The 26,994-nt window shown below is 55.5% G+C and overlaps 2 protein-coding genes across 2 annotated transcripts; both read right to left on the bottom strand.

Annotated features, from left to right (window-relative positions):
- Positions 1-2,859: 2,859 nt before the first annotated feature.
- P3H3 (prolyl 3-hydroxylase 3) lies at positions 2,860-13,941 on the bottom strand. Its single transcript, XM_059826823.1, has 15 exons — positions 13,522-13,941; positions 13,123-13,275; positions 12,213-12,399; positions 11,955-12,086; positions 10,910-11,043; positions 10,543-10,632; positions 10,143-10,195; positions 9,872-9,930; positions 8,572-8,696; positions 8,352-8,447; positions 7,217-7,367; positions 6,925-7,042; positions 4,405-4,480; positions 3,841-3,981; positions 2,860-3,540 (listed from the first exon to the last, which is right to left on the bottom strand). The coding sequence occupies exons 1-15, from the start codon at positions 13,939-13,941 to the stop codon at positions 3,343-3,345; spliced, it is 2,133 nt and encodes a 710-aa protein (XP_059682806.1). The 3' UTR covers positions 2,860-3,342.
- Positions 13,942-15,130: 1,189 nt separating this feature from the next.
- On the bottom strand, positions 15,131-19,691 carry GPR162 (G protein-coupled receptor 162). Its single transcript, XM_009807858.2, has 4 exons — positions 17,926-19,691; positions 16,895-17,084; positions 16,165-16,316; positions 15,131-16,003 (listed from the first exon to the last, which is right to left on the bottom strand). The coding sequence occupies exons 1-4, from the start codon at positions 18,763-18,765 to the stop codon at positions 15,476-15,478; spliced, it is 1,710 nt and encodes a 569-aa protein (XP_009806160.2). The 5' UTR covers positions 18,766-19,691; the 3' UTR covers positions 15,131-15,475.
- Between the last annotated feature and the right edge of the window lie 7,303 nt (positions 19,692-26,994).

Genomic DNA, 26,994 nt, shown 5'->3' with positions numbered 1-26,994 from the left:
TGAAACCGCGTTTCATTTCTTCTGCCCTCCAACACAACAGTTCTTTCCCCTCCTGCCTTTTCTGACAAACTTGCTGGTGGCACCTGCTGCAGCTCTCCTGTCTGCGGGCAACCAGACCCATCCTGAGCCCTTGGGGGTCCGCTCGTGGCAGACCAAACACCCCCACCGTGGAGCGAGGCTGAGGTGGGGTCTGGAATCATCCGCCTTCTGCCTCTTGCTGCCACGCCGTGACAGTTCAGGGCAGTGGCTGTGTCCCTTGCACCATGCCATGGTGGGGGCCCAGCCTGCGCCCCAGGGGCTGTCCCACCGCGCCATCTGCATCAGTCCCTCGGTGGGGATCGGGGTGCAAGTGATGGGTGGGAAGAAAAGGGAGGTGAACTCCCTTGTTTCCTACCCTCCCAGTAGCTTTTCCCACACCGGGGAAGGAGTGGTCCCTCTGTGGGATGCTGGGAGAGGGCTGTACATAGAAAAGGGAAAGGTGCAGGAGGGAGGAGTGAGTATTAATGGGCAGCATCGTGGGTCTCTGTGTAATCGCCGGCTGGCCTTGCACGCTCGCCCTGGTGACCCTGGGCTCCTTGCAGAGCCGGATACAGAGATCATCCCCCTCCCCTGTGATGGAGATCAAAGGCCAGGGTAAAATTACCCTGCTCTGCTCCTCGCTTTCTGAGGGCTCCTTCTCCGTCCACAAAAGCAGCCAGCTGCAAAGAGGTGTGCACAGGGGGGCACTGGGGGTGCAGCACCCTGTGCGGGTAGCGAGTCCCAGGTCCCTCAGGGGAGGCGTTACCCTCCTGTTCCAGTCTGGAAACTGGTGAGATTTACCGGCCAAGGGGAGAACGAGCAACCCCATTCCAGTGCAAAGCCACTCATCATCGTAAAGACATCTCAGCGCTAACCCCAACTGCTTCCCCACCATGATCTTTGCTCCCAAATCCTCAGCTGGCATCTGCCCATGCACAAAAACTTCCCACAGCGTCACACCAAGAATCCCTGGGTCCCAAGTGCCGGGCTCACCAAGGTGACCTCAGGCATCACAACAAGGTAGCATCCTTACCGGGATCTGTAGAGCGAGGTGGGTTTCAGTCCCCCCTGGATAGGACCCTCACGGCCTGCCTCCCCTGCTGAGAACGGCTCCCCGCCGGCCAGAAGCCCCTTGTCCCTGCGAGGTTTCCAGTCAGTCCTGCCCGTCCACCCAGCGAGTCCCTTGCTCCCTCTCTGCTCCTCAGCCTCTCCCAGGACTGATCTCCCCATGGGGAGCTGGAAGGCTGTGGACGGGAGGGGTTGGGGGAGGGCTGATTCCAGGAGCAGCGTCAGGCAAATTAAATCAGACACCAGAGACTTGGGGAAATCGGATTGGGACGTAATGCAAAGCAGGTGGATGGGGAGGGGTGAAAAGAGAGAGTAGCACGCTGCTCCTGAAGGGAAAGAAACCATCACAGGCGGATTTGACTCCCTCCGTTTATATCAGCAACAAACTAATAAAAGTGAAGATTAGCCAGAACAGGCGCTGGGATTATCAGCCACTGGGGCCGGGCTGGCTGCACCTCACAGTCCGCAGGAATCCCCTTTTTGCCGGGGACAGCGTGCCACTTGTGCCCTGGGCAGGGCGGGAAGAGGGATGGTGCCATCCACGGTGGCCCTGCCAAGGGAAAACCCACAGCAGGGCCGGGGTCACACCCTCTCTGGGCAGCGAACTGGGCTCTGCATGGGGAAAAGAGACCTGGGCACAGGGGCCAGGGGTGGCAAAAGATTTGGTGGTGTGCCTTTTGGCAGCCACTTTAGCGGGATGCTGCGAGGGGATTATCTTGGCCTCAATCTCTTTTAATCTCTCCCGCGGCTTTGGCCCAAGCCCGAGATAAATACCTTTTAACGGATCTCATCTGACGTCAGGAGACCATCAGTCTAATCACCCAAGCCACCTTTGGGCAAAGCAAGCCAGAGATGTGGACACGGGCCCCTCATCCCCCAACACGTCCTCGTCAAGCAGGAACGATCCAGCGTCCCCACATAAATCATCGGGACGAACGTGCGAGGGCTAGGATGTGATGGACCTCCTGCCAGGGAGAGGGAATTTCAAATGCACGCATCAAATTGTCTTTTTCCTGTGACCCTGGGGAGGACGGGAGGCAAGAAGTGTTGCCGATGCAGGTTTCCCAAGCTTGTGTGTTAAGGAAGTGCCGGGATTCAGGCTGAGGAAAGCCCTCCCTTTCCAGGGAGCAGGGACCCTGTGCCACCAGCGACGAGGGGATCACCCACCCACCTCTTACACCACTGGCCCTGGCCCTACAGATTTCTTCCAGCTGGACCGTAGTTGGGGTCTCCATGCACAACTCTCATCCAGGCCCGTGTATGTCATGACCACAGACTGATCTCTGGCTCTAATGCTTCCCAGGAAAAGGGTCATTGCTCTTTTTGATACTCCATATCCACCCCATTCAATTCCTGTTTGGCTACAATATAATCCCATCTCGGGACACTAATCCCCTGGGCAGTGACAGCAGATTGTTTTTGTATCAGGGTGGAAAATGATAAACAAAATATCTCTTCTGCTTTCAGGGGCAACTTGGTGCATGGAGCAGAAAAAAAAGAAAGGGAAGAGAGGCCTTGCTGCCGGGAAACGTGTGCGTACAGTGCTTTTTCTTAAAGGCGCTCCCCACCCTTTCCAGGGGTTAGTCACGGCAGAGCTGACCTTCTCTCTTGCTCTCCCTTACCAGAAGTAGCTGGCATCTGGGCAAATACTTTGTTTTCTTTCACTGAAGGCTCAATCTCCTTCCACCATTTGTTAATTAAATTTCCATCAGCAACGAGTGTCCAGGTCTCCCTCCTGGTGTACAGACTCAAGTTCCCACCAGCATCTGTGTCCAGCATTTTGCTTTTATTCCATATACTCACAGTCCCTCACCTTCCCCCTCTCAGACCAGTTGCGAGGTTCTGGAGTTTGCAGGTGCCTAGGAAATTCAGAGGCTTCTGGTTTGAGCTCCTGAATGTGAGACAGCCCTTGCTGAAAGACCCCAGGCTCCTCCTCTGCCTCTCGGATTTGGCCCTGGATGACCAAGAAGCTGGCACGGAGAGGAGCGGGGTGAGGAGACCCTGCCTTCTCACTTCTGAGTGACACAAACACGTTGGTGTGGCAGTGAAGAAAGTTCCTGGTGTCACTGACTTTAATACTCTGTCCCTGCTCCCATTTTTCAGCTGCTGGGATGTCACAAAGAAGAAAGCTGCATCCCTCCCCATCACTACGGCTCTAGCATGCTAATACACTGCTCCAGGCCTCTGTGGTCCCGGTGCTACCGTGACCTGCCAGGCCACGGTGCGTTCCAGTCCTGCCCCCACGGCCCCACGTACTCAGAACTCATCTCGGGCCCGCAGCTCCTTGGGCTGCTGCGTCCTGTCCGAGCCAGGCTTGTGTCTCCGGCTTGTGGGCCTGGCTCCGCTGTTGGGAACGGGAAGCTCTGAGAAGGATCTGCCGCTGTGATCAGCCCCCTGACGTTCTTCTCTGTCAGGCCAGTCCTGCTCCATCAGCTCCTCTGCCTTCACCCGTTCCTGCGGCCATGGAGACAGAGATGATGTGAACCCCTCCTTGCTAGGGACTTCGTCCTGCTCGCAGGGGCTGACAGGACACATCTCGTCTTTGCCACGTCCATCCAACCCCCCCCAGCCCGAGCCCATCCTCTCTTGCAGGACCCATCACAGGCTGGCCACTCCACCAGGTACCTTGTCAGAGGACAACCCCCAGCTGCCGCGCTAGGCCCTGCCCCACGGGAAAGCCCCCAAGCCATTCCTCGGGGGGACTTGATCTAGCTTGGAGGTACTCGTATCCGTTTCTCCAGCACAGCCCTTTACCTGCTCAGCATGCTCCCGGGAGTGTGTGTACCAGAGAGCGATGGCGCAGCGCCTTCCGCGGCTCACTGCCCACACGCCGTGGGGGTTCTCCTTGCCAGAGCTGAAGGCTACCAGCCTCCCACACTTAGGATGCACTTCAGCCTGCAAGGAGAGAGAAAAGAGACAATGACGCCAGCAGCCCCCTGCTCTGGGGTACACGGTCCTTCTACAGAGCTTACATTGCCACTGGGAACGTGGAACAGCAGAAAGCCACTAGGCATCCACTGCCAGTCCACGAGCAAGGCAGACCTTGGGGAGGGACAGAGAGAATCAAAGGGACAACACAGGTCACAGACACCCATGGACTGGAAGAGCCTGCAACATCTCAGCTAGGAAGGAGTTAACCTCTCCTCTGTCTGAGATTTGCCTCAATTTGCCTTTAGCTGTCTCTATTTGAATCTGCCACAGCACCAGCACTGGGTTGTTTTTGGAGCGGTGGGATGCAATAACCAACTAGTTTCCTCCCGCCCAGACTAAGTCTCGCCCTCACTCCTCTCCCCTACTTTTGGCCAGTCCCAGACTTACTGTGACAGTCACAGTGTCCATTTCAGTGAAGAAAAGGCCCCCACCTTGGAAGTCATCATTGAGGTAGAGGATGCCACTGTGGACCAAAAGAAAGAGGACATATGGATGGTGAAGCTCATTCCTCCCAGGTGCTTCCCCACACTCCTTGTCACAGGAGGCTGTGGCGCCTGAACGATACCACAGGATCAAAAAGTGACTAGACCAGTTAACAGGAGAATCCGTTCGGGGGTGTTAAATACAGCAGTGCCTAACTCGGGGGAATCCCTGAGCTGCAAGCCACAGGAGGCTAGGAGAGCACGCCAGGGAGTTAGCTCTACGCGCTTGTCCTGTTTTGGGTTTTTTTAGTCTCTGCAGCATGCATCTGTCACACTGCTGTGACAACACCCTGGGCTGGACGGACCTTGGTTCTGACCTGGCATGACGTGATGTTTTAAGATAGGAAATAATCCAAAGCCTGGAAGAGGAGACCGATCAGCAAAGAAAGCCATGTCGTAAGAGTCAAGGCATGTCAGGGCAACATAAGAATGGTGAAAAAGAGGCCTAGCGCATGCAGGAAGGACAGTTAAACCAAGAAATTTCTTTACTAATGTTACTACAAAAAGAGAAGTAGCGAGGCCACTGTGCAGCGCAGGTGAGACCACAGTCAACTAGGTGAAAGATTGGACCACAAACTACTTGAATTCCTCCTGGTATTCAATTAAGCTGATCGAAAACGTCAGAGGAACACCAGAGGGTCGTTGATGGGACCAGAAAAAAGAAACAGAAATCAACACTGTGGCTGCTGAAGCAAAACGTTAAGGACATAAGGACAGCGAGAGGATTACCAACGCTGAAACCCAGGAAGTTATAGCTCTTCTGCCATAGGGTTCTAGGGTTTTAAAACTTCACAGTTTTAAGACTGTGAAGTCAGGGTGGTAACATGACTGGAAAAGAGCAAGGATAGCTCTCACACGCACGAAGGGGCAGGAGGGTGGGGATAGTGGCTGAAGCATAACCAGGCCTGTTAGCCTGACCTCAGTAGCCTGCAGGGCTTTAGACTCCATTTCTGAGGAGAAGGATAATTGAAGGACAAGAAGTAAACGGAAAACGGTCTTAAAATGTACCATGGGGGTACTAAAAGCAGACTGGGCTAGCCACACAACCTTTGACAAAACAGCTGATGTCCCAGGGAAAGACAACACGCTCGATCTTGTCAGTTTGGACTCTGGTAAAAGTTCTCGGAACGGTGCCACTGGAGAAATTACTAATGAACACAGAGAAGGTGAAGAAGAGCACGTGAAGGGCACACAGTGACTAGCGCACCACCGGCACCGGAAGGAGTACTGTTTGCCTGGAGGAGGATCACTGGGACTTCTGGACCCAATCCTGTTCAACAGTTTCATTAATGACCATAGCACAAATACACAGAAGAGATCCAGGGAGTTTGGAGCACAGGGACCTCTTTCAAAAGGACACTGGAAGAGCTCAGTCCTTGTGAGTTGGCTGGTCAATCACAATTCACTCTGCAAGAGGAGAGGAATACTCCTGGAAATAGCTCAGTGGAACAGATCCCAGGAAAACATTTTAACATACATTCAAGTAGAAGTCAGAGAAGCCCACTACCCAGGGAGAAGTGAGGTGCAGGACAGCTTTCCCACAAGAGGGACAGGGATCTAACCAGTTGCATGACAGAGCCTGGTAACTTTACACTCTGGCTATGTACCAAGTCAATGTCTATATCAGAAGGGAAATGGACTCAATGATACTGGAATTCCCTTTAAGTCCCACATCCTTACCATAGGCTGCTCAGAGAAGATTTCTGCTCTGGGTACAGCTACCACTCAAAGAAAAGGCAAACAAGACTTCTGGATGCCCAGGGATGGGATGGAATCAACTGTAGCGAACTGACCTCATTTGGCTGCAGTGTGCAACAATTGTCACCGTCTTTACAATGTATTTCAGGTTCTTTCACGGAAGAGTAACAAAACCTGCCACAGGCTGGAAAAAAAGTCTCACATGGAATGGAAAAATCCAGCACAAAGTATTGGCAGTGAATCTTGAGAGAGATGAATGGAGAGAACAGTCACCAAAGTACACTGACTGTTCAAACAAAGGAAATCCAAGGAGCCTGGTTCTCCCTCTTGTAATGCACGGAAGACTGTGAAAGATGGAACTTTATTAGAAGAAAGACTGTCATAAGGGCTGGCAGTGGACAGCAGCACTGTGGTAGACCCGCAAGACAACAATCTGGTATCACGGTTCTAGTCCCTGCAGCCTCCCAGCCTCGTTCTGCTCTCCGTTAACGCTGGCTATGAGGAGGGAGGAGGGAGAAAGGGCACACCTTCTTCCCAGCCTAGGGAAGGTGTTTCACGCGTCGGTCTGAAGCTACTGATGCAGCCTTCTGCCTGATGCCACAGTCCTGGCTGGCTTTGAGCCAACAACCCATCACCTGGTTTCTATAAGCTGAGCTCATCCTCTGATGGGGCCGGGGAGATGTTCTGATCTCCACATGATCTAATGCAGGTCCCCTTCTTCTCTTACCTGTAGTCCCTGTACACGTAGGCAGGCGGTTCTCGCCAGCACTCTTGCCCCTCAGGATCCAAGAGACAATTATCAGCATGGACAGGATGACTAAGATCCATGCGACCTTCCTGTTCCTCTGAAAAGGGAAGTCACAAAAAAAGAACAGGGGCAATTTCAGTTTCAAGAAAGAATAAGGCAGAGGGAAAGGGGCACAGTGGGAGTAAAGGGAAGAGAGTCTCCTGAGAGCACATGGCTGGGACTGAGGAGACCCTCCAGGAGACAGGGACTGACTGGGTGAAAGATTCTTTACCGTCTACGGCCGTCCGACACACAAGGTGTGTGAATGAGAAATGCAGTTTCTTTCCAGGAGTGAAATAGGACTCTATGATTTTCCGCGATTTCTCACTGGCCTGCAGAAGCAATTTGGCATCTCTCCAGTCCACGTCCCCATTCTGGGCCAGCTACAAGTGAAAGACAAGCCTGTTAGAATACTTACATACAAAGACACGCAAAGAAATGATACATCTACGTGGTACAGAAGAAGAGACCTGTGACCACACATGTAAGAAAAGAAGATGTTTTCTCATGTAAATATAAGTCAGGAGTACACCTGTACAGCACAGCAGTTCTTTCCTTCTACTCAGTACACGAAGCCACATCTGGAATGCAGCATCGTTTTGGGTCCCCCAGTACACAAGGGACGCTAGCAAACTGGAGAGAGTCTTCAGTGAAGGGTCTTAAGATGGCAGGGGTGTTGGAGCACATGACTTAGAAAAAGAGGCTGAAAGAGCTAGTTTTCTTCAGCCTGAAGAAGTCCAAAGGAGGATCTAACTACTGTCTCCTGTCACCTAAAAGGGGGTCAATAGAGAAGATGAAGAGAGTCTCTTCTCAGAGGGACACACTGAAAAGACAAGAGGCAACAGGCAAAAGCTGCAGCAAGGGAAATTTTGGCTAGAGATGAAGAAAAATTTCATGCTCCCGAGAGCAGTCCAGCCCTGAAACAGGTGCCCAGAGAGGCTGGGGAATCTCCACCCTCGGAAACGTTCAGGACTTGCCTGCGCAAAGCCTTAAGGGATCTCATCTAGCTTTGGAATTAGCCATGCTCTGGGCAGGGGGTCGGACCAGAGATCTCCAAAGGCTCCTTCCACCTCAATTTATTCTCCAACTCTAAGCTAAGCACGTCTGTAAGACTACCGCACAGGGACAAGTAGCAATCCCAAAATCCTGTTCCACAGGAGAGAAAGCACTTGTCAAGCCCTCCATGTACAACGTACCTAAACGTGATTGTGAAGGAAGAGGGTCAGGGGAGACCGCAAATGTGGTTTTTGAGGAAGATAACACACCCATGACCCCATCCAGAGTGCACTTCACTGAGAAAAAACGCTCGGGTGGCAAACACTCTTTCTGGACAATCAAGAAGGCGGCAGACTCACAGAGCCACTTACCTGCATGGCCTTCAAAACGGTTAACCCTTCAAACCTCTCATGTGGGGTATGAGGCGACCGTCTTGCCCGGTAGCCATCTCCTACTTCTCCTGCTGCCTGGAATAGAAGGATACAGATGACACACATTAGGCTGCCATCTCTCCTCCACGGAAACACTACAACCCTGCCTGCTGAGGAGGAAAGTACACATACAAGAGCTCCTACAAGACCCAGGTCTCACCTTTGTCAGCCGGAGAAGGTCCTTACACTCAGACTCCGTCAGCACTCTGTCGAACACGACCCTCTGGGTTCCATTCATCTGGTGGGAATCCATCGTGACAGCAATACCCTCAAAGGGCAAAGGACCTGTCGAGAAGCACGTACAGACAGGCATGAGCAAGCTTTGGACAAGAAGCCCTCAGACACCAACCCCCAGCCTGGACAAGGAAGTGGAGAGACACTATACATTCTCTGAGAAGACAGGACAGTTCCCCAGAAGACCTGGGGAAGTTCCTCGCAGACCTGGACCACTTGCACCCCTCGCATGCTTCAGGGGAACCAGAGCATCAGCTGGGGAAGCTGGCCTACAGCGAATGCTTCAGGAGCCAGCAGAAACTTGGGGCTTGCTGGGAGAGCAGCAGGGAGCTGGGGAAAGTTGAGTGCACTGTGGATCGCAGCAGCAGAACAGGTCCAGCCTACTGGGGTGAGACTCTGGAGAAAAGAAGCAGGTAAACACCTCCATCAACCCTCCTTTCAATCACACATCTCACCCCAGAATTATCTCCAGTGAATCTTTCTACTTTCTTCAGCCCCGAAGAGAAGCAACGGGTATTAGTTGGTGATTTGATCTTTTGATCTTTGGCCTTTTCCCCGCCCTCCCTCTGACCTCTGGATGGTCAGGAATGCCAAGGCACTCGGGCCCTCAGAATGATCTGCTCTCCCATGTGTCACAGCAGAGAACCGCTTGGGGTCACTTCAAGCAAAGACTCCAGGACAGAGGCTGTGTGTCCACACGTTAAGAATAGAAGACCAGCAAGAACACGGGGCTCTGCGCTGCAGTCTGTAGCATTCAGCCACAAACCATTTGGACTCGTTTTTTTTCAGGGGAAGACTTGCCCAAGCCGAATAGTCTGTTTCCAGTTTCCATTTCCCCCCCCTCTCTCCTTGTCCCCTTCAGAAAAATGTTGTTTGAAGTTGGGCTGGTGGAGTTGAATCAGGTTTGGTGTAGACACTCCTGCCACACTGAACAGGGATCTGCATGTCCACAGGCTTGTCACGTATTCAGGCACCGCTGCTCTCAGCTTCTCCAGCCACAGTGCTCTTTGAGTTCCCATCCCAGAGATGTACGTAGTGAGATTTTGCAAGATTGCACATGCATCAAAGAGGGAGAAAAGAAACAGTGAGAAGACTTGCTGAGCCATTCCAGTCAGTCTGCATCTATGCTAGCATTCAAATGTCTGAGGATGGAAGAAAAGACAGAACTTAGCCTGACTAAGCCTGGCTGACTGCATCCAAGCCCTTCTTCAAGCTCTTTTACTCACCCCTCTTCTCCCTCTCTTCCACATCCAGAGTTTCCTGCTTTTGCTTCTCCTGATCCTCTCTCGGGAACAAGGGAAAAAACAGAGACCAGGGTTGTCAGTACGCAGAGCTATGCCTAACCCTCCTCTGTGGCAGCATTTCACACCCCTCCTGTTCCTGTTTCATCCATTCCTCAGCAGGTGTTACTGTTCCTTGTACCCCCCCCGCCAGTCCAACCCCATCCCCTACTTCCGACACTTGTATTTCCGTCCTAGTCGACTTGGCCGGCCTTACCTGTGTTTCTCTTTTAGGTTTTCAGGAATCAGCTCATCTGGAGTCCAAAGATCCTGTAGGAACAAATGCAGACGGTTCAGTACACAACAAACTTCTCCCACATTGGATCACGTCAAACAGCCAGTTCCCTGTCCCGCTCCTCCAGTGAATATCAGACCAATGGTTCTGGCCTGCGTCTGATGACAGACAGACTGGGCTAATGCGTATGGTTACAGCAGCAATTTCAAACTAACTTCAGTCCTGGAGCAGCAGAAAGGCCTTAAAGATCCACCTCGTAAGGACTTGGGGGTCCTTCTCATCAGCACCCGATCCTTTCTGGATCAGGTGCTACTGAAGTGAATTCTGACAACTGTCTTGGTGAGATCAGGGCAAGAAGATTTAAGATGACACCGTTACTTACGGGGTCATTAAAAGTTCCTCCTAGATGCTCCACTGCGTAATAAATCAACTTCTTCTCCATCAAAGACCTCTGCACGTAATGTTGAATACTCTAAGGAAGAAAAGAGGCTGTCAAACAACCACCCCACAAAAGACAACCCCATCCCCATCCAGGGCAGAAACCTGCCCCTACACACTGCTGTGCACTATGAAAGCCTGGTTCTCTCCTGAAGGGACAGACTATAAGAAAACTCAGGCTCCAGTTTCTTCAGCCCTAGGCTTGGCACACTTCTGCAGTTAAACACGTTTCCCTTTTTGTCTCCTGGACTGTGATCCTGTCATATGGGACAGGCGACAGCCAAAAAGTACAGGCCTGGGGTTGTAACTACCTCTCTGGCTGCGACAGCTGTGTCCTCTCCCAGTTCTGTGCGATACTGTTTCATTTTCTCCAACATTGGCTCATCCGTGGGATAGAAGAGCAAGTAGGAAGCAGCACATTCAGCAGCCAGCGCCTGGTTCCCCACTTGGGCAGGGACAGAACAGAACAAACAGGTATGTCTCAGAAAGACTTGACGTTAGCAGCAAACGTGTGTAGGCCAGCAGCACCCAACACCCCGGTCAGGATCCGGCGGTAGGAGGCCTTACACCGAGGACACATCATCCCCTGCCCAGTTGGGCCTCACACAAGGATAGGCAGAGAAGACAGGGAACGAGCCCGGTGAAGAACGGGCCCACTTTTGATACTCACTGGGGGGTTGTATAGAGGAGACAGAGAAAAAAATAAGTATATATTTAGAAGAAAGACGGTCCCACCTCCCAACAGACATGATGAGGGGTCTGGAGGCTTCTTTGAGATACAAGTTTTACCAGTGGTCTGACAGAGGAAGATGAGAGACAGTTGGGTCAGTGTGGGACGGAGCAGAGGTATCCAAGAGAAGAGCTGAGGGAGGTGTGAAAGTGACAGGGTGACGGGATGACCAATGTCATGACAGGCCATCAGTTCAGCGAGGGCAGGTGGGGCTGACTCAGAAGGAACACCACTGTTGAGATGAGACGCACGCGCAGGCTCTAGATAGGACGTGGGGGCCTGGTCTGGAGCCATGTACTGAAAAGGAGGGTATAAAATAGGCAGCAGATAGTCGGAGCAAGGACTTGAAATGGGGAGTGCTGGAGGAAAGACGTGGGAACAGCCACACGTTACAGAAGCTGCACAAGGAGACTGAAGTGGACCACAAGGGACCTCTCCCAAGGTGGCCAGAGGCTTGAGCAAGAGAAGGTTCTGGGAAGAGTCGGGGGGCAGAAAGGGGGGAGACAGAGGTAGAGCTCAGGTCAGCGTGCCACTTCTCCCCACGACATGCTGCCCTCCAGGCCCAGAGGCAAAGGGCAAGTTTAGGGGTGCCACAGCATAACCCGCTGGGTTGTGGTTCCGCTCACCTTGATCGTAGGCAAACTGCAGTAAATCAAGATGAGAGGGTATGAAATCTTCCGTGGCAGAAATCCGCCCCGGCTTTGTGGCAATTTCGAGGACGCACTGCTGTCTGCACTTCAAAACTTGAATATAATGGGCTGCAGAGAGAGGAGCAAGAAAGGCGGTAGCTCACACTTCTTCTGGGCAGAAGCGGTGGGAAACGGGGCATGTCCGGTGTGGGGCGCAGGGCCTTCCTACCCAGCCCTCTGTGCCTCTAACGCTACCTGCAATGGCTTCGTACAGGCCAGGTTGCATGTCCTCCTCCTCGTCCTCATCCTCCCAAGGCCCTTCACACAGGGCACGACACTCTTCCAGCGCTGACAGCGCCTCTGCGAGTGACTCCTCCAGCCTGGCCGCAGCCTGCAGGTACGCATCTGCATCGTAGTGCTGCACCCCAGCCTCGTACGCTTCCTGCGAAGGACAGACCCAGGTCCTTCATCAGCGTGGGTGACACCCAAGGAAGCCTTGAGACTTCGAGTCACTCACAGGGCAGTGCTGACATCTAGGGGCCTGCCTGACAGCGCGCAGCCCACCACGCAGTGTCAGCAAATCTTCTGGACTTAAGCCAAACGTACTTCTCCCAGGCCCTGCAGCCTGCCATAACAGGTCACCAGAAAGTCTCTGTGTCACACTCGCAATGGTTTGTCTTCACCCTGGAGAGAAGGCTTCAGGGAGACCTTCTTGCCGCCTTTCAAATATAAAGGGGGCTTACAAGAAAGACCGAGCGAGAGTTTTGACCAAGGCCTGGAGTGACAGTACGAGGGGCAACGGTTTTAAACTGAAAGAGGGTAGATTTCGATCGGAGATAAGGAAGACATTTGTTAGGATGAGGGTGGCGAGGCACTGGAGCAGGTTGCTCAGAGAAGCTGGGGATGCCCCGTCACTGGGAGTGTTCAAGGCCAGGTTGGACGGGGCTCTGAGCAAGCTGATCCAGTGAAAGACGTCCCTGCCCACGGCAGGGGTTTGGACTAGGTGGTCTTTAAAGGTCCCTTCCAGCCCAAACCGTTCTGTGATTCTATGTACGGGGGCCCTGCCTCAAGCCATGGCCCTTGCGTGGGCACAGCTGGGGGTCCCAGACTGGTCCCTAGGATGGGATAAGAGCTGCTGACGCCTGGCTCTGCCTCGAGCCCTTACCCAGTGCGGCGTGGCCTCCAGGTCCCGGAAGTTGTCCGACTTCACCCCTGACATACGCCGGTACTTCTCGATGTCCTCCCGCATTTGGAGGTGCTGGGGATTAGCGACGAAGAAGGTGTGAGCGGCGGACACGGCCTGGTCCAGCTTCTTCAGCTGCGGGGAAAAGGCAGCAGCAGCTGTCACGGTCCTGCGGGCCCCCTCCTCCTCACGCCCACCCCTCGCCCCAGCTGCTCCCTGGATTGCCCCGGGCTGCCGAGCCCTGGCCCGCCACCTCCTCAGCCGGCCGGCGGCCCCTCCGGGAGAGCCTTTGCCGAGGGAGGCCCTCGGGGCCGGGGGGCGACTCCCAGCCGCCTGGGGCGAGCCCACCCCGGAGGGGGTGCCCCTGGCCCGCTCCCCCACCTGGAAGAAGGCCACCTGGAGGTAGTTGTAGGGCTCCCTCTGCTCGAAGTCCCGGCGGACGGCGCGGCTGGCGCGGTGGGCGGAGGGCGCGGCGCCCAGCCGGCGCCCCAGGCAGTGCTGCAGGCAGTCGGCGCGCTGCAGCACCCGGCCGAAGAGCGCGGCCTCCCAGGGCCCGGCCCCCGGCGGCCCGCCGAGGAAGGCCGCCTCCCGGCGGCAGACGGCGCGGCAGGCGCGGCGGGCCGCCCGCAGCCCCGCGTAGCTGTGGAGGGCGCGCTGCAGCAGCTCGGCCGCCCGCCCCCAGTCGCGGGCGAAGTACGCCCGCACCCCGTCGGCGTACAGCAGGTCGTAGGGGACCAGGCGGCCCGGCGAGGCGGCGGCGGCGGCGGCCAGGAGGAGGCCGAGGCGGAGGAGCGAGGCCATGGCCGGGCCGCCGGCGCGGAGGGGGAGAGGGGGTCCGGGGCGGGGAGGCGGCCCGGCGGGGCCCACCCAGCGGGGCGGGCCGGCGGGCGGCGCCGGGCCGGGGCCGCGGTGGGCGGGCGGGGGAGCGGGGGAGCGGGCCGCGGCCGGGGGCGAGGCCCGGCTCGGCCGCCGTCCCCCCGCCCGAGACCTGCCCTGCCGGCACTCCGCGGGCGCCTGGGCCGGCCCGGTGCGGGTCCTGCGCGGGCCGGCGGAGCCCCGGCACCTCGTTGTCCGCTGTGGTCCTTCGTCCAGGCCAAGCATCCCCCAGCGCTAACCCTCCCTTTGGTGGGGGTCACCCAGACCCCTCCAGCGAGACACCTCGTAAAAGGTTATGGCTACTCTACCAGGCTCCTCGCCGGGGACGAGGCAGGCTTTGGCAGTTGACAGACCAAGCCCCATCACCTCCCAAGTGCTCCTCCCCGTGAAGGGCTACCTACCTCCCGCAGCCCCTCCCATGCAGCCAAACCCTTGCCCATGGCTGGAACCGCAGCCGGCACCGGGCCGGAGAAGGTCCACGTCCCACACGCTACCTCGGCACCTCCCGTCCAAGAGTTTTGCGCGGGGCAGGAGCCGGCTCCAGACCTCACCACTCCCAGCTTTGACGGCGTGGGCAGTCGGGGGTCTTACCCCCGAAAGGCTCTGTCAGCTTTCCTCTTTGCGTGAGAAGTTTGGGCCATCGCATTTCATGCAAAGTTCGCGCTGAAATCAAGAGTTTGCACCGGTGAAATGAAACGTTATGGGTCAGGGTCTTTTTTGGAGATGGTAATTTAGTTGTTTTCAAGCCCGGGGTTGCCTCAAAGCAGTACCTTTTGCTGAGCGGTATTAGAAAGCACAGAGGCCGCTCCTGCTTAGCTGTAGGCAGCCTAAGTCTCCCCTGAAATGGACAGGAACGCTTTTCAGCCATTCTCCCATCACAACGCCTCTACAGGCTTCGTTCCCTTCCCTGGGCTGCTAAGCATCTGCTGCCTTCCAGATGCACTGACAAGAAAGGGATGGAGAGGGAGGAAAGGAGCCTCGCACATTCCGCGTTTCCCTTCCAGAAGCCCGTGAAGCTTCATTAAACATTGGGCCAGTCATTTTGTTTCTATGGAAACAAAATTATTACTAATATATTATTTTAAAAACAGACACACGATTGACACTCCAAATATAGAATTTTAATACCATTCTGCGCCTGCCTCGTCTCTTAGGGCAGAGCGGATGCGTCAAGGGTGGAGTTCACAAAGGGACGGGACTGGCGAGGGTGCCAAGTGGCGGTGGCAGCAGTGGGTGTGTTTGTAACCTGAGAGCAGGCACAGGCTGTCCCTCCGTCGTCGCGCTCCCTTCTGCGGGTCTGTCCCACTTCTCTTTCCCCCACCAGCGTGGGGTGCCGTGTTTCCTGCCTGCTGGCGAGAGAGATGAGAATGCAAATTAGTGATCAGGTCCCGGGACAAAGGGAACACTTGAAGTTCTATTTAAAAATCGCGATGGCACTGAATGTTTCTGATGCTGTCTCTCATAGTTTGGGATCCTGGAAGGTCTGTGCCTCACAGGCCTCAAGGGTCCTTTCACGCGGCGCCTGCTCTCCGTCCTGCAGATGCCAGGCTTCGTTGCCAGCCAAGGAGCAGCGCCGTGGCCGGTCGGTGTTCTCCTCCTCTCGGCTGCCGAGGGAGAGGCGGCGATCGCGGCGTGATGCGAGAGGGAGACGGGAGTGCCGTGGGCTGCAGGCTGGGCTGGGTAGTGGCGTCTCGTCAATGAAGGTGGTGATCTCATCTCGGAAGAAGCAGGCGCTGGAGCTGGAGCCCCGCGGCATCAGCCCCCCCTCCAAAAACTGCCGTAGGGTCGTCAGCTCGTCTTCTGGGGGCCGCCGGCGGTGCTGGTAGTCATGCAGCTGAGGAGGCAAGAAGCCAGGGCCTCCGGGCTTGCGGGGGGTGGAAATGCGGATGTCGTCAGATGAAGACCACTTGTGTAGGAAGGATGGAGCGGAGCGGTGGGCGGAGAAGATGTTAGTCTCATCGTGTGACATTCTCCGGGAGATAGGGACCTGGAAAACAGAGAAGGAGGCAGGTGATGGAAGGCTTGAAGAGACAGGAGGGGAGTAGCTGAGATTTTCTCAGAGAAGAGAGTCAAGAGGACACAAAGGCGTGGGGCACTGACAGAGAGGGGAGCGGGTTGCGGGGCTGCCCCTGCTAGCTCTCGGCTCACCTGCAGGTAGTGCACCTTGTCCTGGGGCAACAACATGTGGTGCATGGGTAGCAGCTTGATGTCCCGGGAGTCCCGCTTCACAGCTGCAGCACCGTTCGCATCAAATCTCACTTTGCAGATCCTGCCATCGCCATAATCGTCACACACACCATCTGTTGGCAAAGAGGAGAACAGCAGTCAACACTTTTCAGCCAGAAAAGAAGCGTTATCAGGGCACCTGGATGCCGTCCTAACGCTTCTCTGACTTCTGCCGCCCTACTTGCAGCCCTCAGGGCTCACCTCTGAACAAGGGCCTTGTCTTTCTGCTTGCAGCAGCACTAAAGCACCCAGAGACTGCCCTGTTTCTTCTGTCTCGCTTTTGAATCGCTCGCTGCCAGAACTTGGACCTTTGGATCAGCGAGTTGGGCTGCGGCCCAGCGTGTCACTTTGGTTGTGGTTTGGCAGCTGTACACATCGTCTCTACTCTTGCATCTACTGTGGAGGATGTTGCACTAATTTTTCTGGGATGCCAGTGAGTCCTAAGGCAGCAAGTGAGTGGCAGAGCCTTCTCCAGAATAGTTTTTCTTGTGGTTGCTGACTCCAGGCTATAACGTGAATCCCACCTAGCCACCCACAACACCACTCCTAGTGCCGCCACATCCTTTCCCCAAGGCAGACCCCTCTTTCCTCCGTAGTCTTTTGGGGAGGGGGTTAGTGAAGAAAGGTGACTGTGTGGTGGTGAGGAGCTTACCGTCATCTCCGTCTTCCTCAGACATGATAGCCACACACTGCTCCCACACGGTGCGGAGATCTGCTCGGTAGCGCTCGCAGGACCAGATGAAGGAGGGGAGCAGCAGGGTCTGCACCATGGAGCACCAGAGCACAGCCAGGACCATCCAGGTGGGAGCCGTATCATAGCGCAGGCTAAAAAAGCTCACGACCTTCGAGGTAAGAGAGAGAAACAATGCTGACAAAGAAGACAGAAGTGGGGATCGAGGGAGAAAGATAACGGGAGCCCATTCGGTAGTAGAACGTAATCTGCCTGTAAAGGATTCGTCAGGCAATTACCCCATGCCCCTTTGAAAAACTGTTCCTGGGGTGTTGCCCCAGGTTTGCTGGACAACATTCCGAGCACTGTCATATCTCTAATGTGAGACCTGGTGTTAGCATCCCTTCTTCCCCGTGCTCATTATGAGCTGGAGCTAAATAGGTGCTAACGAAGGACACAGCCACTGGAAAAAAAAAAAAAAAAAAAAAAAAGCTGTGACTAAGCCTCTGTTCTCTTAATGGTTCCCTTTGAGAACTTCCCCAGCTCTCCAGTTTTGCAGAGAATCAACCAGCCAGCCAAAACCTGAATGCTGACTACGACCATACACGCAGAAGGAAAAAGAAAACTGCCTGAAACAGCTTTTAAAGCTGGTGTATCAGTTCTCCAGAAGCAAACCGGAGAAACAGAAATCTCACTGCTTTTATGGAGGTAGATCCCCCTGTAAGTCTGCAGAATAATTTCCTCTCCTCGTAGCCACTTAAAACTTTCACAGTGGTTTTAGCTGTGTGGTGTGTATTCCCCAGGCTTAGACTTGTCTTAAGAAAATGCTGCTGCGGAAGGATGAGAGAATGACTGCAATCTTTTTCAAACCGGCCCTCAGAATAACACAGATTCAGATGCGGCAGCTCTGTGGCTGGTGGACAGAAGACAGAGTTTCTTCTCTAAAACTTGAGAGAAACGGAAATCTAGTTTAGCTGCAGACTCTGAAAGGAAAGGGAGAACTCGCTGCTTACCAAGATAGGCACCCCAGTGAGCGTGTCATAGAGGAAGACAATAGCGCTGATGAGGTTGGTCATCTGCAAGGAGGTCTTGGCTGACTCGGAGCCATCCAGTGAAGACCTCCTTTTGCCTCGTACGTCCTCCACTACAATGGCCGGCACATTGAAAGTGGTGTGTGCTGATGAAGAGCAGGATGACGCTTCCTCTGCCCTCTGATGGCGGCACTGCCGGCGTCTTCTGTGTGCCCACAGGGTCTGGTAGAAAGTGATACCCACGCACACCAAGCCCATGACGATTCCTCCGAGCAGCAGGAGGCTAAAGCAGACACCGAAGCCCAGCCCAATCTTGCTGACAATGAACTGGCAGCCACGGGCATAGTAGCGCTCGCCGTTGTTGTGCCAGCCGATGGAGGGCAGGGTGGAGAGGATGAATGATACCATCCAGATACCCATGACCGCGTGCAGAGCCTGCTTCTTGGCGTTGCTCAGCCGGTAGTTGACTGGCCACCTCACCATCCACATCCGGTGGTAGGAAAGGGAGGCCACTGTGAAGCAGGTGGCCAGCGCCAGGGTGTAGTACGTGGAGACAAAGACCTTGCAGATGCTTTCGTTCCAGTCGTAGTCGGAGGACTCGCGCCGCAGCTGCACCACGGCGTAGGTGGTGAGGGGTACTGCTGCCATAAGGATGTGGGTCCCAGCAAGGAAGCACAGCAGCAGCTCCAGGGGCTTGTGTTTCTGTTGTTTGGCCGTGATGCTGAGGATAATCCAAGAGTTGGCCAACAGGGCTAACATCCCACATGCCAGCCACCACAGTGAGTTGTTGTGCAAGGTGGACTCTGATTCAGAGTCCCCCATGCTGCCACCCCTGCTAGGCTGCACCCTGTCCCTGCCGCTGGGGTTTTGTAGGAGGGTGAGTGGGACTCTGCGCTGGGGGAGCCACGTCCCTCCTCATCTGCTGCTGCGACGCGAGGTGTTCGCAGGCGGGAGGGGTTCCTCAAGGCATTGCCACCAGGTGCTAGGCGGAACAGCCGTCAACTCTGTCTCACTTTCAGTCCTCCCTTTCCCTTCTGTCTGCTTATATTTCTTTCCCTTGTTCTAACTTTTTTACCTGTTTTTTCCCTTGTTCTCTTTCTTTTTCTTTCTTCCACCTTCTTTCTCTCTCTTTCTCATGAACGCTTGCCAGTGCTTCTTCCCTCACTCGCTTGGGCTCACTTTTTTTTCTCCTCCCCATCTATTTCATCCCCTTCCTCCACTCTTCCCCCAAAGAAAAAGCTCTCCTTACTTCACGTGCCCACCAGGCACCTTCTGTCTCAGGGACCACCTTCTGCTGGGACTGGTGAAGGCCACATGCAAACAGGGACTGCTGGGGACTCCAAACTGTTTGGTAGTAGCAGGTGCCTGCTGCCCAGTGCCCTAGTGAATGAGGAGCTAGCCAAGAGTTTCAGAGAAGTCGGGAGGCAGGACAAAGGTCCCGCGGAAGTGGTGAGGGTGGCGCAGACACCGTGCCTAATCCCCCTCTCACCAAACGCCACGCTCGTGGCCAGGTGGAGGTTCCTGCCAAGGCTGTCAGAGAGCCATCAGCGGAGAGTGAAGGGTGAGGAACAACATTCAGAGGGTTCCCTGTCCAAGACCTCACGGCACCCTCACTACGTTGTCCTTTTTGCTGTCCTCCAGGGCTCAGCCTGCTCTTTCAAGCTTCCCTGCACAGCGCAGGGCAGAGCTGGCAAACAATAAGGAGATGGCAGGGAGGGGAAGATCCTTTTCAAAGGTTCCCTTGGAGATTCAGGGCACGAGGTTCACTGTAGAAGAGAGAAAAGAAAAAAAAGTAATTTAAGATCATTCTATCTGCCCAGACCTCTCTCTCTCCTTGCCGACACAAACACCTGGTCGTGATTTAGGCTGCACAGAGCGCTCCCTGTGTCTTTCAGGGAACAGAAGAGCCAGATTTGCACCAGCCCCTGCATACCTCATGCCGGACTCTGGCCCCCAGCAACTCCTTCCAGTGCTGCCGAGACACGCGGTGCTCCCTGCCCAAAGCATTACTGTGACAGAAGGCCTGATTCGCATCGCTCCCTGCCATTCGGGTGTTGCCCTCCCCACGCGCCCATTCCCTCACTCCTGCCGTACAGCTCCCACAGCTCCGCCAGTCTTTGGACCTCAGCTTTTCTCTGCCAGTGCTCTGGATTGTAACCCCGCCGCTCCCGTCCCATCCCGTCCCGTCCCACCCACAGGTGCGTGCCACCGCGCCAGCCGCACCCCACCGTCCCGCCGTCTTGAAGCAGGAGTCTTTCAGCCACACGCCTCGCCCACCTAGCGCGTTTCTGCCAGGGCATCTCCTGTCTCCAGACACCCCGCGGTTACAAGCCCAGCGAACGAGGCCGCTAACCCGGTCCTGAAACTACTCACCTTTGCCAGCGACCCTTGGTCCTACCAGCTCAGACCCCCCTCTCCTGTCTTCATCTATAGGGGATGCCCAAGCAGTATATTCCAGGAAGGTATAGGCCTGCTCCATGCCTTGACCAGAGCAGATGTAAACTTAATCTTTCTGTGCCCCCCCAGTCTGAGCTAGCGGCTCAGTTCCCACCCCTCCCCTTCCTTCTGCTTCTCCGTATTTTCCCACCCTCTCTGTAACCACCTGAGGCTTTTCCTCCTTTCCTCCCTGCTTGGAGCACTTTGCCGTGGCTGGATCAGCGATGCCCCCCTTCTGCCCTGGTTCATCTTTTTCCCCCCCCCCGGTGCCATCCCTCCTGCAGTTAGGCCTGTGGCCTCTGGAGACAGTTAGGAAGCCAGCCGGCCCTGATAATCCCAGGGGAACGAATTTCCTTGCAGCATCTCCTTCTGCCGCCCTTCCCACCCGGCTTGTTCTGGTGGCCCACGCTGTTCCCTCGATGAAGCAAGGAACCCTCCCGCCTCTGCTGGCTTTGGGGCCCGGTTCTGCTCCGGGCTGCGGTCCTCCCGCTCCCGGAGACGGGAGAGCCCCGGAGCTGATGCAGGATGGCCAGGTCGGGGAAACCCATCCTCACCTGGCCCTGCTCCCCGGCCAGAGCCGCCCCCCCGCTTCACCCCACCGCCCATCCCAGCAGCGGCGAGCCGAGAGACTCCCGGGGCCGGTGACTCAGGGGAAGGCGAGGGCGGGGGGTCTGGGGGGAAGATGACCCAGAAAAATTGCCAGGGAGAGCGGAGAAGACCGGGGGGCCGGGGGATGCGGCCGGCCCGGGGCCGAGCTGCGGTGCTGCCCCCGCCGCCCCCTCCCTTCGCCCGCCGCCCGGCAGCCCGGGCACGGCCGCGGCTCCCGCGGAGGGGCGGCGGGGGTCCGGGCCGGGCCGCCCCGAGCCTCGCCCGGCGGCGGCGGCGGGACGAAGCGGTGCGGAGCGGTGCGGAGAGGCGCGGCCGGCGCTGGGCTGGGCTGGGCGGGGGCCGGGGCCGCGGAGCCCGCGGGGCGCCCCGGGGCGCGGCCGTGCCCGGCGGCGGCGCCGCCCTGCGCGCGGCGGAGCGGAGCGGAGCGGGGGCCGACGGCGGCGGCGGCGGGGGCCGATCGCGGCGGCGGCGGCGGGGGCCGGAGGGACCCATCTTACCTCTCGCCGGAGCAAGCGCTGCCATGGCGACGGGCGCCCCGCGCGGCTGTGCGCGCCTCTGCCCGCCTGTGCCGGCCCCCGGCCCCGGCCGCCGCAGCGGACGCCGCAGGCAGCCGCCCCGGCCCCGCGCTCCGGCCATCCGCCGGGCGGGGCGACGGCGAGGGGCGAGGGGCGGGGAGCGCCGGCGGGAGACGGCGGCGGGAGCGCCGGCGGGCCGAGCAGCCAGGGGGCGGGCCGGCCGGACGGGCGCGGGCGCGGGCGCCGCCGCCCCGGCCCCGGCCCCGACCCGGCCCCGGCCCCGCCCGGCGCTCTGGGCCGCGGGGGGCTGCGGCGGCCGGGCCCCCCTCGCTCGCCTCCCGCCCGCCCCACGGGGCAAGGCTGGCCGCCGCCAGGACTGCGGGCCGAGAAGGCGCCGGGCTGCGGTTGCCAGGGAAGGAGGGTTGTGAGGAGGCCCCCAGGCCGCGGGTGCTGGCCTGAGGGGAAGGGCAAAGCGGTGGTGCGGAGGGAGGGGCGCGAGGGGAGCAGGGTGCCCAGGACACCCGCCTGCCGCGGTGGCAGCGCTGACCCGGTTTGTTGGGCTGCCGAGACGGCCTCTTCCATCAGCAGCCGGCTGCTGGTCCCACAGGTGGTGAAGGGAAGGGGATGGAGCGGGAGCAGCGCCCAGAGGAATGGGGGGGCATGGCAGAGGGGTGAAGCTCCCCCTCCAGCTGTGTCACCGCCGTGAGGGCAGTCCTGGCTGGAAAGTCTTCTCCAGACAACGGACATCTCATTTCCCTGTTGCTGTCTTGCTGCCGAAGTGAAGGCACCAACACCTTCCTCGTCTCCATTCCTTTTAGGAACCGATGTCTACCAAAATCTCTGCGCTCCTTTCCTCCACCAGAACTGGGGTGGGATGGGAGTCCATGTTTCTGGACAGCTAGGGAGCAGCTGCGTTAGCACCTCCGTTTGGATCAGGAGAACGTGAACAATTTAGGTGAAAGGACCTGCAAGACGTACAGCAAATGTGCTCTGAGGACTATGAGGGTTCAGCTTTGCTTTGGGCTAGGGTTAGTCTGAAGTCAGCCCCCAGACATGTACAGCGGGGCCACAGAGTCCTCAGCATCAGCTGTTTTCTTCTACAGAGCTGCTCCCACTGCCTCACCTTGTTTGCTAAAGTGGACCTGACCCTATGGATCCGGGGTCTGTTCAGCTTTATCACCCCCTCTGACCGGGCAGATTTCATACATCATTCTAAATATTGTCTGAGGTGATCCCAAGTGTCTTAGATACCAAGGAATTTCGTCTGAGGTTTCTATGGTCAGCAGAAGGGGAGGCTCCTGACTAAGAAAGCTGGAGGTACTGCCAGTTCTTGGGCCCAGGGGCAGCAGCGAAGGCAGTTCCAGAGGTGTAAAAGAGATCATCCCTGAGACAAGAGCCGTTTGCGTTGCACTGGCTGTTGTGACTGCGACCTGTTTTAGAGGCAGTGAGTAGGATGAGGAACCACTAGAATAGATCCGGCTTTGCATCAGGTGGGTGATAAGAGATATTTTTGAGGAAGGCGGGTGGTGACGGCACTGCTGTGCTTTGGCTGTTCTTTGGCATGCAGGAACCGCCACGGTGGAGCAGCCCCCAGGTGGTTCGTCTCAGTGGTCAGTCCGGCAATGGCAGGAGCCAGAGACATGAGAAGGGACAATTATGGCCCCACTCAATCATTTCTTTTCAACTCCTATCATCTGTGGGAGGTTTGTGCCCTGAAGTGAGAAGGTCTATAGCCACAAATGTAAACATTTGTGCGGCTCCAGTTGTGTCATTTGTATGAATTACTTAATGTGATAACTTCCACATTACCATCCTCTTCTGATTCAGAAGTTGAGTCTCCTTAGTGTGAGTTGTTAGCCTGCCTGCGTGGGTGAATAGATCCTCTTATTATCTCAGGGAAACAGCAAACCAAGCTTCTGGCACTTTCTGCGCTGCCTGCCTGCCTCAGCTCCGCTCAGGTAGGGACATCCTGCAGCCCAGCACCTCTTCATGGCTTGGGCTACGCCTGACAGGGACGGGTGAGCAGAGCTGGATGGGGACAGGTCCTCCTATCTTGAGGAGGCTTCTTGTGTTTGCAAATGTGGCTGGGTTCCTAGTTTGAATGAAAGCACGAGATTGAAGATTTACCGTGAAGCGGAATGAACTCTGTGGGAAGGAGAAGAGCATTTACCCTAGGGCTGACATACTCCCAAGCAGATGCTCATCCGTCCATCCATCTCATTTAAATGGATTTCAAAGACTCTCTTTATTTGCCTAGGATTTCCAGACACCTGGTTTTGATAAGCTGTGGGTCGCAACAACGTATGTGCTGTATATTGACAGTGCACATGCAAAGGAGCACCCGTGCTTGGATCTGGAAATCCTGAAGCCCCACAGTGCAGGGTTCCCTGCAGCTGCAGGGTTCCCTGTGTATCTAAGATGTCCAGGCTGGAAGTGAGACCCTCCCAGACTCATCTCTTAGAAGGACTCACAGAGCTGGGAGCGATTTTTAATTCCTACAGAGCCAGGCTGGACTCCGACCGGTCATCTGCTGTCTAAATGCTCATTAGGTCACTAGAACATCCTAAGGCATCCAGGCCCAAAGAAACACCACCGTTACAATGCCAGGGTAAGAAATGTGTTCTGGAAAAGTTCATTGCATAAAGATCAGTTATTTCTGGACAGCAGCTCTGCAGGTCCAGGGAAATGCTCTTCCCAGAGGTGCCCTGGATTCTTAAAGGAACAGAGCTCATTAACCAAGAAACAAACACTGGAATCATGAAAGCAAAAGCATTAACAGAATAGCCAAATTGACTTCATGGGGCTTTGACGGTTCACAGCTCTTACTCGGGACTTCGATAGTGACCATGGGACGTTTCACACATGTTTCTCACAGATCATGGATGCAATTAAATCCATCCTCAGAGCCCCAACATGGCTTACACAGCCTCTTGTGAGGCTATGCTGGTGTGCTTGCAAGCAGGTTTCCTGGCATCCTTCCTGGCTCTTTGAGCAGGGTGTGGTTAATGGCTAACAAGAATCCAGTCAAGCAGATACGTTAGCATATTCCTTCAGAAAAGACAGTGACTGCAATGTAGATTTGTCATACCCAAACTTTAGATTCTATTTCTAGCACCGTACAGGAAGATTTAGTGAGATTTCTCGGATAATTCATCTGCAAAGTGGGCAAGTGATAATAGCTCACATCAGGGGACGGACGACTAATGCTGGTCCTGAGCTACACAGAAATATTAAGGGCTTGTAATGTAAAGACCAGGATTTGAACTCATGGATGCTTGTTTACAGCTGAATGTTTTTCCTCACACAGCTGGGCACCTTCTAAAAGATTTTTTTTCCTCTGTCGCATACATAAATATTTGTATATGACATTTTCCTCCAGAAAAGGAAGTACCAGGGTAGGCTGGTCAAATACATGGTTGTTCTGACGCTGCATGCCATTTGGCAGAGGTGTATATATCCTCCTGCTTCCCCCACCCTGCTACCCGCCCGATATAATGCTTTGTGTGTTCTTCTCTTCTGTGTGTTACTGACCCCTTTTTCATCCCTCCTGCCCTTGTGGCCTCACTGATATCCCAGCGCAGTGAGTTCCACTCTGTAAAGGATGTAAAAATGTCATTTCAGAATTTAATTATGCCACTTTCCAAAACTACTGAACACTTACTTGTTTGTTCTCATACACAGAAAGGATAATTAGGAGCTCTTGAATCATTAATCTGGGAACCTACGGTATCTGGAAGGAGCTGAAACGATTTTTTTTCTTTGAATTTGTAACACAGAATTGCAATTTTCATTTTACCACCTGTTCCCCTAGCTTGTCTCAGTATGTCTGAGGTTTCTCAAGACCAGAACAATCTTTTCTTAATTCAAAAATAGGCTGGGATTTCAGGAGCGCCGCTGGCATGCTGGATGCAGCTGGCCGGTGCCAGGGAAGCTCTCTGGCTCCCCTCATCATTCCAGCTGGTGTGGTGGCCCCTCCAGAGCAGTGGTCCTCACAGAGCCAGCGTCACTGTTACTGCTGTTCATTTCCAGGACCTCACCTCTGCACAGCACCCAGACAAGCTCAGAGGAGGGACTTCCCAGCACCGGAGCCTGAAACAGGCACTTCGACGCCAGCCAGCTGGTGCCGAAGCATTGAGGAGCTGGGGTTTCTCCTCTCTTCCCTTTTGATTCCTTGCCAGCAAGGCAGGGTCTGCCACCACCTCTTATTCTGCTGTTCTCTAATTCTCCAAATCTGGAAGCACCTCTAAGGCTTGGCCAAGCTGGCTAGAAAATGAACAGGAGGAGAGCCAAAGGCTGCTTCAGGGGGGGATGCTGGGGAAGGGTGCTGATGCGCATGAGGCAAAGGCAGCCCTCCATGATTTGGGGGTGTTGCTCGGATGTGAGGGCACTAACGAACCCTGGGGTCCCTCCTAGTAAACACGCACTTGGCAATATGCTCAGAAAAGAACCAGTCCAGAGCTGAGCATCTGCAAGGGTCTGGTACTCCTACGCTACCCTCACCTCCGAGAAGGGCAGATGGAAACTACTCTCTCTGCAGCTGCATTAAGCTGATGAGGCACTCAAAATGGACGCTGAAAACTGTTCTTTTTTTTTTCCCCTGAGATAAAAAGAAATTAGAAGAGGCTGAAGTGCACAGCTTCCTCCCTTCTAGACCTTGGGAACATGCGAAGAAACACACAGGGTCATTTGGCTCTGAAGGCTGAGGGATGGGAGTGCTTTGCTGCAGAGCCCCCGGGGACCGTGAGTCACACGAGTGCCTCGGCAGATCCTGGCTGACAGCATCCACCGAATCACTGCCTCGCGTTGCACTCCAAGGGCAGAAATAAACTGGGAATCAGGAGGGGCTTAGGGAGGTAGGGCTATGGGCCGGGGTTATTTCAGCCCATGTGTTTCTGGTTCAGACTGGACAGGGCAGTATAGTTTCAGCTGCGTCCAAGCCCCTTCCTCCGCTGGAGCAAGCAGGTCTGTGGGTCCTGACAGGGGACCATACGTTGGAGGTGGGTCCAAAGGACTGAAACATGTGCCTTTTCCCTTCTGCAGCCCAGAAACATGGGGAACAGTAGCACCAGAAAGACCAACAGGTTACGGAAAACCAGCACTTCTCTTTTTTTTTTCTGAACTCTCGCTTTCCGTGATGTGGAAACATCATGGCACAGAGCTCTTGCTGCTGTTGTCATTTTGTAAGTATTGCCATGTATGGCTTTCTGAGTCCTGCCATCATCTCAGGGCTACTCTGATGAGCTGTCATCACATGACAAAATATGTCTGTCATTGTGTTTGCTGCTTTGTAGAGTTGTATATCGCTGTGGTTTACGTCATGCAGAGGCATTATTCCATTGCATAGTGTGGACAGACCCTCGTCACACCTAGCAAGGGGAAACGTCCTCAATGCCTCCTGAGAAGGAGGACCAGGATGCATGCAACGCAGCCTCTGAAGCCTTGGGATGCCACAAGGAAGGGACAACAGAAAAGTGATCTGATAGGGACACCT

This window comes from Gavia stellata, chromosome 1 (assembly GCF_030936135.1).
Source record: "Gavia stellata isolate bGavSte3 chromosome 1, bGavSte3.hap2, whole genome shotgun sequence".
Classification (NCBI taxonomy): Eukaryota; Metazoa; Chordata; class Aves; order Gaviiformes; family Gaviidae; genus Gavia; species Gavia stellata.
The sequence above is the reverse complement of the archived record's forward strand: the minus strand, read 5'-3'. Positions and strand labels throughout refer to the sequence as shown.